The sequence below is a fragment of the Phoenix dactylifera genome, chromosome 4, assembly GCF_051530095.1.
Source record: "Phoenix dactylifera cultivar Ajwa chromosome 4, Ajwa_hap1_PhDact_Kaust_v1.1, whole genome shotgun sequence".
NCBI lineage: Eukaryota > Viridiplantae > Streptophyta > Magnoliopsida > Arecales > Arecaceae > Phoenix > Phoenix dactylifera.
This window is the reverse complement of record NC_143193.1, coordinates 3,971,217-3,984,720: the sequence shown is the minus strand read 5'-3', so window position 1 is coordinate 3,984,720 and position 13,504 is coordinate 3,971,217. Positions and strand designations below refer to the sequence as shown.

Genomic DNA, 13,504 nt, shown 5'->3' with positions numbered 1-13,504 from the left:
CTTTTTCTCTCTTCTCTTTCTTCTCTGGTGACAACTTGACATCCGGGCTTCTTTTTTGTCTTTTTAGATATTCCGAGGATGGTGACCAGTAACGCAGTTCTGTACGCTCGGTACAAGAAAAGGGCGGCCGAGGCCGGCGGGGTTCCACCCGAGCCTACGAAGAAAGCTAAATCCTCGACGGGCGTGGCCACCGAAACGAGTGCCCCCGGGACCGAGACTTCCAACCCTGTCGGAAGGAGGTTCCTGGCACCGAGCGTGCAGGCTCGAGCTCTGCAAGGACTTCTGCGGCCCTTGCTTGTCCAGCCCCTATCTCTCAGCATTCCGATCGTCAGGTCGTCCGATTGCGGTGCTCAGTCCCCAAGCCAGGGAGAGGCCTGGGGGTCCCGAGCTCATCTCCGCCGAGCTCGGCGAGACCCAATCTTCCGGGTCCTTCAAGGGATGAGGCCCGTCCGGAGAGGAGGCCCCACTGCCTGGAGTGGGTCATCTTCGAGGGTGACTCGGCTTTTCACGACGGCCAGATAGCGCGTCAGGTGTTCCGCGTCGCACTGCTTCCGGCCGATCGGGCCGAGTTCCAGGCTGCAGACATAAACAGCCTTATTGATGGGACCTACTGCTCCGCCATTCGGATAAGTTGGTTTTTTGCCTTAACCCCCATACTCGACTCTCGGTCTCGACTCACTCCTTTATTTTTTCATTTATAGCATCTTCACGAGATCGATATGTTGATCTCTTTGGTGGCCGACTATCGAGATAATGCTCGGAGGAGCCAGAGGGCGCAAGAGGAGGCCGAGAAGAGGCTTGGCGAAGCCGAGGCCTTGCGGAGGGAGGCCCTTATGAGGACGGAGGCCGCCGAGGTCGAGCTACGATCGGCAATTGCGGAACTCGAGGAGGAGAAAGCCGTGCATTCTTTGGCCAGGTCAGAGGTGCGCGCCTCCGAGGCACGTCTAGCCGAGGCTCGTTATGCGATCGTCGGCTATCAACATGAGGCGGGGGTCGCCCGGCTGAAGATCGAGCAGCTCGAGGCTCGAGAAAAGAGGGCTTTGGAGCAAGCCCAAAATGCGGTGTAACTCTTCCGGGAGTCGAAAAAGTTCCGCGACTTGATGGAGGAAGAGGCCATGGATAGACTTATCCGCGGCTTCGAGGACTTCCGGAGGCAAAAGCGGCGGATCTGCCCTCAGTATGATCTCGATAGTCTCCAGCCCGGCGGGAGGATCGTTGAATGCGAGGATGAGCCCGAAGGTCCGGCGGACGGCGGCGCAGCCAACAGGACGCTTGCGGGCCCTGAGGCCGAGCAGGAAGCTGTCGAGGCTGGGGTTGAAGCGGTTGAGGAGACTGCTCAGGAAGCTTCCCCCGGAGAAGTTGCCGGAGGTGCTTCTGAAGGAGCGTCCGAAGTTGCTTCTGAGGCCGCTGGCGGCGTTCCGACCGAGGCTACTGTAAATGTGCCCGGATCGGTGGAGGAACCCGAGGAGGCTCCGACTGAAGATTTCGGGGTAATTGTTGTGGACGACCTGGAGGTCGATGCCGAAGCAGCCGCTGCCCCTTAGGACTTAGCCTCATTTTTCCTTGCTTTTTCTTTGTTCTTTTGTAAACGAGGTCGACCTCTGTGGCCACTGTCCGGCCAAATGAGTCGACCTCAAGGTCAGATTTTGTACTCAGCCCTCGGACTTTTATTAATGAAATATCTTCTTTTCAGACTCTGCGAATGTTTGTGCCTGCTTTTGCATAGTCGATAAATTTTCATTTTGGCCGCTTGAGTTGGATTCCTGTCCGGCGCATTTCACCAAGTCTTTGAGCTCCACTGAGTCTTTAGACCTAGGCTCCTGTAGAATTCGGTAGAACTCGCCAAGTCTTCAAACTTCGCTTCTGGAGGAATTACGCTAAGGCTCTAGGCCTAGACTTTAGGAAGATTCGCTGAGTCCTTAGGCTCGGGCTTCGAAGAAGTCCTGCTAAGCCTTTAGGCTTATCTTCTGGAGAAATTTCGCCAAGTTCTTGGGCTCAGCTTCCAGAAGAAGCTTGTTGAAGCTTTTAGGCCTGTCCTCTGGAAAAATTTTGCCAAGGCCTTGGGCTCGGCTTCTAGAGGAAGCTTGTTGAAGCTTCGAGCTCGGGCTCAATGACAACATAGGCCGAGGCTAGGCTATTGTTGGAGCTTTCATGCTCTTTGATCTCGAACTTGGTCGAAGTGTCATCGGGCAGCACTTGAGTTCAAGGCCAGTGACTTGGCATTTCCGAGCTCGGCCAGGGCATCGTTGGGTAGAGCTCGAGGTCGTCGTTGCAGGCCGTCTCGACTTAAGTCGATGTTCGGACTTAGCCGGGCCTTTGTCCGGAGGAGTTTGGAGTAGGTGAAGGTCGAGCTGGAGATTGGTGGTAAGGAGCTCCCAGAGCTTGGCCGGGAGACTATGCGCGAGGTCAAGGGGAACTTGGTCCGCTGTCGACTTGGCGTTGCTCGGCGATGCTTCCCGAGGTCGAGGGAGCTTGGGCTCGCTGTCGACTCAGCAGGGCATCCCAACCATAGTCAGAGGATCGTGCGCGAGGCCGAGGGAGCTTGGGCTCGCTGTTGACCTGGCGACGCTTTCCGAGGTCGAGGGAGCTTGGGCTCGCTGTCGACTCATCGGGGCATCCCGACCTTAGTCGAGGGATCGTGCACGAGGTCGAGGGAGCTTGGGCTCGCTATCGACCAGGTAACGCTTCCCAAGGCCGAGGGAGCTTGGGCTCGCTGTCGACTTATCGGGGCATCCCGACCTTGGTCAAGAAATCGTGCACGAGGCCGAGGGAGCATGGGCTCGTTGTCGACCTGGTGACGCTTTCCGAGGTTGAGAGAGCTTGAGCTTGCTGTCGGCTTATCGGGGCATCCCGACCTTAGTCGAGGGATCGTGCACGAGGCCGAGGGAGCTTGGGCACGCTGTTGGCTTATCGGGGCATCTCGACCTCAGTCGAGGGATCGTGCACGAGGTCGAGGAAGCTTGGGCTCGCTGTTGACCTGGTGACACTCTCCGAGGTCGAGGGAGCTTGGGCTCGCTGTCGACTCATCGGGGCATCCCGATCTTGGTCAGGGTCTTTGATGGAGATCGAGACCGAGCTCAATGTTGCCGTAGCGAGGTATCCCAAACTTGACTGGGGCATTCGAGCTTGGTCGGTCATTCGAGCTTGGTCGGTCATCCGAGCTTGGTCAGTCATCCGAGCTTGGTCGGGCATCCGAACTTGGTCGGGTATCCTGAAGTTCACAAGCATCCCAATATCAGGGAGAGTATGGAATAATTAAGGAAGAGCTGCGAATTAACATAAGAAGGGAATGAGAGTTGTGTTCCCAATCATCGAGGATCCCTAGGGGCTCTACTGATAATACATCCGAAGGTTTTCGGAATTCCAGCTTCATGGAATGAGGGTCCCTTCGAGAGACTCTAGCTTGTATGCTTCGGGCCGCTGGACTCGAGCAACCCGATATGACCCTTCCCAGTTTGGGGCATTATGCTACACCATTATGCTACACCATGATACTTTTGTAATGTGGATGCATCAGATTTAACCTATTTTAGGACTTACACAGTATAGATTCACTGGAATGAGCTGCAGACTGAGAAATTTAGAAGTCAATTTTTTTTTCTAAATTTTTTAACTTTAATTGATTGGACTGCATAGTCTTCTCTATTATCTAACTGCAACTGAAGGGATTGTTTTAAGATAATAAGAGTGAGATATCAATAAGAGTTATAATCTTTTCTCAAAGTCAACAAAAATAAGAGTTCTAACCATTTTTTAAAAACAAAGTAAAGAAGAGTCCTAGCTCTTATATAATAATTCTATTTACTTAAAAATGATCCCATTTCATGGCAGTCATCCAAAAGCAATAGCAAGATAGCAAGATACCTATTCACTCATGCGAACATGCATATTTATTTGTAATAAAGGAAGTTGTAGAATTTATTTCATGGGTCTCTTTTATTTTGATAGATCTCCCTTAAACATGGGCATAAAATGATTTAATAAATTTGGCAATTATGCTAATCTATATTTTTTTTTGGCTTAGCTCTATTATTATATAATACAATTTTTATTTGCTCGAACTCAAATATTTTATGATTTACATCCAGAACACTTTTATTTTATTTTTTTGTTAATTTTTTGTTTCCCCAAACACATGAAAAGCTTTGCAAGGGATATCTATGTGGCTTATCCTATGTTAAGCTCTTTTTTATTAATCAAAGACACAACTCTTGCTTTTATTGCTAGAGCAAAAGATAATTACTATACACCGCAAAAAATATTATGCCTGATATATGAGGAAAGTTACCTCCTCGAGCATTTTATCAAGAACAGAGAGAGCGTCTGATTCAATAAAATTAATCTTGTCCTCAACTCCCGCTTTTTGAATAAATGGCAGTCCTATCTCAAAGTTGGATCTGTTAATATCGATTGCTGTGACCTACAACAAAGTATGAACAAAAAAGATAAAGGGTCATGAACACTAAATTTTTATAGTTCAAGTTTTTCAAAGATATTCAAGATTGAGCATTGTTTTCTGACATGCATTCATAACTTCAATAATATTGTTTAATCATAAGTTTTTGCAAATTTGTTTAAATGTATCTTTTCTGAATAAACTCAAAATATAACCAGTTAAATGCAAAATAAGTTGCGCGCACACACACATACATGTATATAATATATATGTCGGTATGCATGTAGAAACATACATATCGACTAGACTATATATTAAAAATCTAATAGATCTTTTGATGTCTATAACCTCATACAAAACAATGGGAAGGTAATGTCCTTTTCATCCTTCACTTTGCTTTACTCTGGACTTTAGTTTTGCAAACAATGCCATTAAGCACATATTGAACATCAGTGATATATCCATTTAAAAGATTACACATTTAATTTAGCTTTTCTTTATCTATTTCTTACATGTGTTTTCAGAAATATATTAGTGGTTAGAGAATGGATTGGACGTCGTAGGTACCCTTTTTTTTGTGTTTCTTGTTCAAGGACTAGGATGTTGTGTGTGTAAGGAGGCAGCTTATTAATGATTCAATATAATGTTTGCTCCTATCTAATTTGAATATCATATCATGTATTTTTGACATATTCATAAAATTGAGGCCAATTGTTGAATGTGTAAGAGATATCCTAAGGACCAAGTATCTCAATAGCAACCCTGTCTCCATCTTTTAATAATATTTAAGATCTAAAACACAAGATGAATGAGTAGTAAGCTATTTTTAGACCTGCTCTAATTCTGGAACAATAAGCTACTTGTACTTATGCACCTATTACAGATATGAAGTATAGGCGTCAAAGTTTTAGAGACTAAAGCAGGTGTCACTGTATGCACTGAAAGTCCATAGAAGATACATATTTTCTATTCTAGATATTTTCAGGGGTTTAGATCAGAACTAGTAGTGTGATTTATCTTGGATGATCCATCATTGACTTGGTAATAATTATATCTTTTACCAATAATTTAATGTAGTATGACATCTGACTCTTTTGAAATGTGTTCTGGTTAGACTATAACTATAAATTAAATTTTTAGTAAATATTTAATGATTCCAAATCAATGATGGATCATTTTAATCAAAAATCTGGTGGGGGTGATCATGATCTAGGCATTATAATAAATGCCTAAAACCCAAATATCATATGTTCCCATGGCCACATACCTATGCATAAAATAGGTAATGAAATTACTAGTAAACAGAAACAAGTGAACACCGCATTATTTTAATGTTGCTAAGGAGTTGAAAAACCTTGCCCTCCGCCGGTAATGCTAGTGCTGTCGCAAGGAGTGAATAACCTGTGAACACACCAAGCTCAAGTGTCTTCTTTGCATTCATGAGCTTTAGAAGTATAGAAAGATGTTGGCATTCCTCCGGAGGCACCATCCAGAAACGACTGCGACATCAAAAAATAAAAAAATAAAAAAATAAAAAAAGTGGGCAGGGGAGGGTGGTCTAAATGCTAATTATAATCGACTCGCATAAGGTTAAGTATTAATAGATCGACAACTTTGAATAAGATATATCATCATACAATTCATTTAATATAGTCAAAGTTCCCCATGCTGTCCTATGATGTATGCAGTTTCAATATTAACCAGTCTTTAAATAGTTAAAGATTGAGATCTCCAGAAAAGTTAGTTAAAGAATTCACTAATCATCTGGATTTGGATTAGCTAAATTAGTCTAGCAATGTTACTTGAGGATACCAAATCAAAAGAAGGTCCAATATTAGTTTGAGGGTCATTATTAGACACAACAATGTCTGATGAATGAAGAACAGTGAAATCAAACTATCATGACATAGTTAATATATTGGACGAATGTGATAGTAATTTCAGATCCACTTTATAGAATAAAGAATATATCTCGTTGGCTATTATACTCTACAAAAAAAAAAAGGGATTTCTCACTGTTATCAGGAATGATAAACAGGGCTAGGTTAGTGTTTCTTGGATCACAGATAAATCTTATTTTAAGCAAGTTACACATCAGAGGATCATATTTTAATAACGCTCATGGTCTGTTTGGATATTCCTAAAGGATTGGAGCTTGTTGACCCATCGGCCATCTAGCTTCCATTTTTTAGGAACCGGTCAAACCTAGCCCGAATCCTAGCTTTTGGGCTGCAAGAAAAAAAAAAAGACAAAGAAAAGAAAAATTTATGAAGGTTTTTTTTTTTTTCTTTCCATAGGATTTGAGCTAGGTAGAGTTTGGTTGATACAGGGTTATACTTAAATGGACGGCCCAATCTTAGAGGAATAGCCAAACAAGCCCTTAAATTACTTAATGGTGGCTTTTGAATACTTGACATCATACTGTAGGCTGCAAATGGGTTGGGTTAACTCGTGACCCGACCCGTTCAGACCCGATCCGACCTATTTTAGAGGACCTATGGGGCCGGATTTGGTTCTAAAATTGGACTGGTTCTATTTTTAGGGTCAGGTTTAGGTTTCCTGAATTCTGATCCGACTCGATCCGATCTATTTGAAATTTAGGCAATTTTAGGTTTCTAATCCTATGATCCGACCCAAAAAGAAAGCTGCTATAATGTGATAGTTCTTCTGGCAATTCTCTCCGGTGCCTATGAAAAATGAGGTGAGGCTTATGGTCAACAGCAATGCTGTTACCATCAAGATCATAGAATCACAATCTCTACATCATGCAAGGGGGAGTGGTTCATGGTTCACAATGCAACGACAATGTTGTTAGCAAAAAGGCAGTCAACTTTTGGCGTAACGGGGCTCTGGACCACACCCTCAACAATGTGTGTGTGTGTGTGTGATGGCACAAGCATCTTCTGACAATGGTGATGTCTTCAAGTCCCTGTCCAAAACCGTTATTTAATATACCACAACAAAAATAGTTGTCTTTGTGTTTTCCTATCCATGTTTGAATGAATAGTTTGAAGACAAAATATAATGTGTTATAACATATGCATTATTAGCTGATACCCGCTTCAATGGAGACTAACAAGAGATTTAGTGTGTGCATTGTTGCTGGAAATTGGACCCGGGGGCGATCGTCGGTCGAGGAGGGGGAGCAGCGGGTGGACACAGGGGAGAGGCGGTCCGTCGGCGGGCGGCGTCCTCCGTCTGGGTGCCTGCAGAAAAAGCCGGTGGCCAGGTCTTCCGGCGCCGGCCCTCCGATGCTTGAGTCAGAGGGGGCCGATTGTGTTTGAGAAAAGAAAAGGAACAATATCTGTAGAGTATGGTGTGTCCCCCCCCTCTAAGAAGCAAGAGCTCCCTTTTATAGGGGGGTTGGTTTACCTGTAATGTGATGGGGCGAGGCCGTTGTACGGCTCGGCATGTTGCTCGGATCGGCTCACGATCGGGTGAATCATTGCATTGATGTCGGAGGTGGGGTCGTTGTACGACCCGAGCTGGCACGCAATCGGGCGAATCATTGCATTGATGCCGGAGGTAAGGCCGAGATCAGAGACTTATCATAGTTGATTGGACTCTGCTGGGCTGACTTGCCATGGAGAGCTGCGAGTCCGTAGATAACAGGAGCCACGCGCATTAATTGTGGAGTAAGTCGGAGATCCGCATTAATTGTGGAGTAAGTCGGAGATCCGCATTAATTGTTGAGTGAACCAAGGTTTTGCTGGGGTCATGGGCAATAAATGCTGGGGCAGTGGCAGGATATGGCCCTCGGCCAGACCCCGGAGGGGTACGGCCGTAGTGGGTGGTCGACAAGAATAGATCTTGGGTGTCGGGAATTTTTCCGGGTCGGAGGTTCTGAGGTCGGGCGTTCCAAGGTCGGACGCCGACTTCGGCTGTCCAAGGTCGGCGGTTGTGCGACTTCTTAGGGGTAATTATGTTGCCGGGGGGAAAAACCATATTCCCCCAATACTACCCCCCGACTTCCGAGTTCGAGCAACTTGCAGGCTCGGACGCGGGAAGTAGAGATCATTATTGAAGTTGGAGGGGATCATGTCCGCACCCTTACGCGTCTTGGGGCTTTGATAACGGAACCTGCGCCCTTTGGCGCTTCGAGGTCGCTTTAGTTGGCGAGCTTATGATGGAATCTGCATCCTTACGTTTTCCGAAGCAGCTGTAACGGGGATGGCGTCTTTTGGATCTCCGAGATCGCCTTGTACGGCGAACTCATGATGAGGGTCCCTGGGCCCGATGGGGCGGCGCCTCGATCTCATGGTCGAGGCCGCCTTCTTAAATAGGTACGTCGTTTCGCGCTTCAAAATGAACACGTGGCATAATCTGAAGTCGGACGTTTCTGATCTCGTATTGGCGGGATAGTGATCTGGGGAGGCTGAGGCTACATCGGCGCTCCACGTGTCCCTGAGGCTTATTAAGTGAAGAGAGCGGGGGTGACGTCCGCTCGTCTTTCAAGGTGGTCCGGTTTCGCGGACCCATGATGAGGCCGTGAGATTCGATGGGACGGCGCTTCGATTTTGTACCCGACTTATTGATCTGGAGTGAATGCGGTGCCTCGGCTTCCGAAGTCGACACGCGGCGCAATTCAGATGGGGGGTGGGAACCGAACCCGCCGATCTGGGCCGTCGGGGGGGTCTATATAAACCCCACGAATCTGCCCTAAGAGCTTTATTTGGTTGCCTTTCATTTTTGTCGTTTCCTCCTTCACTCCTTTTTCGACCAAATCTCGCCGACGGTGTCCGGAGCGATTTCCGGCGACTTTTCCGTAGGTTTCTGCCTTGTGCTAGCTAGGGTTCCTCTTCCTCCTCCTACTTACCCCCTTCATCTTTAGTTTATTTCATTTTTCTGCGTAATGGGTTCCGGTCCAGAGGAAGTAGGGTCGAGTTTATCGGGGGAGGAGTTGGAGTTAATCCGCTCCCGGTTCTTTTTCCAGCGCGGGTTTCATCTTGAAATTGCGGGACCGGAGGACAGGGTGACGCGGCCGCCTTCAGGTCGGATCGCGATCCACCGCGAGACGCTCTGGGCCGGCCTGCGGTTCCCTGTTCACGAGTTCGTGAATAACTTGCTGGTAGAGTACCAACTCGTTCCGGCACAGCTTGCTCCGAACTCGTGGAGGACCATAATCGGGTTCTTGTCCTTGTGTCTTGCGCACGGGATTCCGACCTCGGTGAGTGTTTTCCGCCGGTGTTTTTTATTAAAGAAAAACCCGGCGGATGCAGGGTGGCTATACTTCGCCTTTTGGGGCGGTATGTCACTTTTTTAGGGTGCCCCTTCCTCTATTCATGAGTGAAAGGGAAAATTTTTCTTTCTTGCATCCGAGGTGCCGTGGGGGTTCAACCCGAGGTGGCGGCACCCTCGGTTGAAGGCTCTCAATAGGCTCTCCGAGCCCTCGGGGAGGGAGTTGAGGGTCTTGGACTGCCTACGGGCCCTCGGAAAGGGGTTCAACCTAACCGAGCTCTTACGGGAGGACGCCTTGGCGAGCGTAGGCTTGAGTTCAGCGCGCCCCGAGGGTAAGGGTAGTCGCATCGCTTCGTTTTTATCTGCTTTCTCTTCTCATAAATATTGGTCTGACACTTAAGAAAATTTTTGGTTTCAGATATCCCCCACATGCCGACCAGCAACACGTCCCTTTTCTCTCGAATAAAGAGGCGAGAGGCCGAGGCCGGGGGGGCTATTCCCCAGCCTCGGAAAAAGTCGAGATCGGCCGGTGCTTCTTCATCGGCCGGGACGAGAGGCCCAGAGGCGGGGGCCTCCGCAGCCGACCAGGGGCGGACGTCGGCCACCGGTGATGCGGGCTCGGCGGCCCCGCCTTGTCCTGCCCCCGTCGCCCAGCGGGGGCCGACCATGATCCACCTGCAACGATCGGGGCCTGAGCCGAGGAGAGGCCCCGAGGTCCCCAGTTCGGGAGAGCCGAGCTCTTCAAGGGGGCCAAGGGAGGAATCGGCCGAGCCGGGGTCCCCTCTCCTCGAGGGGAGCTCGGCTATACATGACGCCGATGTCGCACGAGCCGTGTTTCGGCGTGCGATGCTTCCAGCGGACCGGGCCGAGTTCCGAAACTTGCCATTGGAAGAGATCGTCGACGGTACCTACCGCAATACCGCTCGGGTAAGCTACTTTCCCAATTTTTCTTAGGCTATTGGCGAACATGCTGTACGTTTTTCGACTTATAATTGCTTCATCCTTTTCCTCTTGCAGCACATTCACGAAGTCGACACCCTAGTGTTCATTGCCCAAGGGTGTCAAGAAGAGACTCGACGGCTCAGCCGGCAATTAGAGCCGGCTAAGAAAAGAATTGCCGAGTTGGAGGCGGCACTGGCTGAGGCCGAGGCGTGGAGGGAGGCCACTGAGGCCGGGCGCCTGGCTATGGTCGAGGTGCTCGAGGAGGAAAGGGCCGCCCATTCGCTGGCCAAGTCGGCCCTGCGCGCCTCGGAGGCGCGACTGGGGGAGGCCCAGTCCGAGATCACGGGCCTCAAGTACGAGGGCGGGGTCTTCCGCCTCAAGATCGAGCAGCTTGAGGCCCGGGAGAAGAGGGCGCTCGAGCGAGCCGAGAATGCCGTGGAGCTCTTCAAGGAGTCGGAGGAGTTCCGCGACATGCTAGAGGAGGAGACTGTGGACGGGTTTCTCCGGGGCTTTGATAACTTCCGAAAGCAGATGGCCCGGATCTGCCCCCAGTTCGACCTTTCGACGATCCGTCCGAGGATGAGGCTGGGGTACAGCTCCGACTCTGACGACGTTCCCGCCACCCTTATGTCCGAAGAAGATCTCGCTGAGGCCGAAGCCGAGGCAGCCGAGCCGGTGGTGGCGGAGGCCCTCCCTCGCGAAACCAGCGAGGACGTTTCCGCGGCGCCAGCCGAGGCCCCCGCCGTAGACCCCGAGCCCGTACCCGCGGAAGGCCCCCAGGTCATCGCCGTGGACGACCCCGAGGGTGACGCCGACGCTGCTGCCGCCTCTTAGGACTTAGGCTTTTATCTTCTCTTTACTGTAAATGAGGTCGGCCTTCAAGTTTGTTAAACGGCCGACCTCCAATTTTGTACTTAGCCTTTCGGCATTTTGCTAATGAAAGTATCTTCTTTTGCCATTCTGTGCTTACTTTTCCTTTTTTCTCCTTTAGCCGTAAGCGAGACCGGTGCTTTAACTTATTATTTTACCGACCCTCGACTTCGCGTCCTGGCCTTTGGGCTGCTCGATAAAGAGATGCTTTTTGGCTGTGCTTTGCTCTTCTTTCCCTTAGCTTATTTAAGTATCCAGCAAATTTCACCAAGTGTTGGAGCTCGGATTTTAGAGCTCACAGGGGTTGTTGGGCTCGGTTTTCGGATTCTTGAGGCACCAAGTTCGGGCCTCAGACCCCCAGAAGGGGCCTTATCAGACTTGTATAAGTCATTATTGGGGTGCTTGGCCAAGCTTTTGAGTTTGGCTTTTTTGGGGCGTAGGTTCACGAGAATGTCAGGGCTGTTCCCCGACGGGGGCATGAGCCAATAGCCAAACCACCGTCGGGGCTTTCACGGCCGTTGCCCTCGGGCTTTGCCGAGGTTCCGGCAAGCAGAGTTGGAAACTGTAGAGGGTACTTCGGCCTTCTTGAGCTCGATTAGCACACCCGCGGTCGAGGTCATCTTCGATTGATGCCTCGGTGTATGGGGGCCGAATCGGACCCTTGCTCGAAAAGGTTTGCATGAGTTGTCATGGGGGTTATCGGTAGGGGGAGCGTGCATGAGGTCGATGGGACCTTGGTCTTAGACCGACTCGTGGGGGCGACCCGGCCTTTGCCGGGGTAAATTCCCGACCTCAATCGGGATTTTGCTAGCAATATGTAGATGAATATAACAAGGCGGGCGTCGAGCGGGATGTACCTTTTGCACCTCCGAAGTTGCGCGCCTTATAGCGGAGCGGATTGCCTTGCCTCCTCGCCGACCTTCAGAGTTACTCTTCGGCTTGGGATCGTGGGAGCTTGGGCTTCCTACGAACCTGATGGCGCCTTCCGAGGTCGAGAGAGTTTGCGACTCTACGGTCGATTCTCGGGACATCTCAAACATAGTTGAGGGATCACACACTAGATTGAGGGGGCCGGGGCCGCACTCCCGATCCGGGATGCTTCCCGAGGTCGAGGGAGTTTGGGACTCTACGGTCGACCTTCGGGGCATCCCGACCTTAGTCGAGGAATCGTGCGCCAGGTCGAGGGGTCTGGGAATGCTCTGTCGACCTGCGACGCCTTCCGAGGTCGAGAGAGTTTGGGACTCGACGGTCGACCTTCGGGGCATCCCGACCTTAGTCGAGGAATCGTGCGCCAGGTCGAGGGGTCAGAGAACGCTCTATCGACCTGCGACGCCTCCCGAGGTCGAGGAAGTTTGAGACTCTACGGTCGACCTTCGGGGCATCCCGACCTTAATCGGGGAATCGTGCGCCAGGTCGAGGGGTCTGAGAACGCTCTGTCGACCTTCGACGCCTCCCGAGGTCAAGGGAGTTTGAGACTCTACGGTCGACCTTCGGGGCATCCCGACCTTAGTCGGGGAATCGTGCGCCAGGTCGAGGGGTCCGAGAACGCTCTGTCGACCTACGATGCCTCCCGAGGTCGAGGGAGTTTGAGACTCTACGGTCGACCTTCGGGGCATCCCGACTTTAGTCGGGGAATCGTGCGCCAGGTCGAGGGGTCTGGGAACGCTCTATCGACCTGCGACGCCTCCCGAGGTCGAGAGAGTTTGAGACTCTATGGTCGACCTTCGGGGCATCCCGACCTTAGTTGAGGAATCGTGCGCCAGGTCAAGGGGTCTGGAAATGCTCTGTCGACCTGCGACGCCTCCCGAGGTCGAGGGAGTTTGAGACTCTACGGTCGACCTTCAGGGCATCCCGACCTTAGTCGAGGAATCGTGCGCCAGGTCGAGGAGTCTGGGAACGCTCTGTCGACCTGCGACGCCTCCCGAGGTCGAGGGAGTTTGAGACTCTACGGTCGACCTTCGGGGCATCCCGACCTTAGTCGAGGAATCGTGCGCCAGGTCGAGGGGTCTGGAAACGCTCTGTCGACCTGCGACGCCTCCCGAGGTCGAGGGAGTTTAAGACTCTACGGTCGACCTTCGGGGCATCCCGACCTTAGTCGAGGAATCTGAGAATTACAAA

General features: G+C 50.3%; 2 protein-coding genes across 4 annotated transcripts in view; both read right to left on the bottom strand.

Moving 5' to 3' along the window:
- Positions 1–4,416, bottom strand: part of LOC149753607 (norbelladine 4'-O-methyltransferase-like) — a 34,238-nt gene extending 29,822 nt beyond the window's left edge. Inside the window, exon 1 of the mRNA XM_089930050.1 lies at positions 4,289–4,416. The gene's annotated coding sequence lies outside the window, so the exon portion shown is untranslated. The remainder of the gene's footprint in view (positions 1–4,288) is intronic.
- LOC149753606 (norbelladine 4'-O-methyltransferase-like) overlaps positions 1–13,504 on the bottom strand; it is a 53,009-nt gene that overhangs the window by 17,525 nt on the left and 21,980 nt on the right. For 2 of the 3 annotated variants that reach the window (XM_089930044.1, XM_089930045.1), the window contains exons 3-4: positions 5,751–5,895; positions 4,289–4,420 (exon numbers count right to left, since the gene is read on the bottom strand). The exons of the other annotated variant lie outside the window; for it this stretch is intronic. In XM_089930044.1, coding sequence (XP_089786170.1) covers positions 4,289–4,420; positions 5,751–5,895 — 277 coding nt within the window. The remainder of the gene's footprint in view (positions 1–4,288; positions 4,421–5,750; positions 5,896–13,504) is intronic. 3 annotated transcript variants of the gene reach the window in all.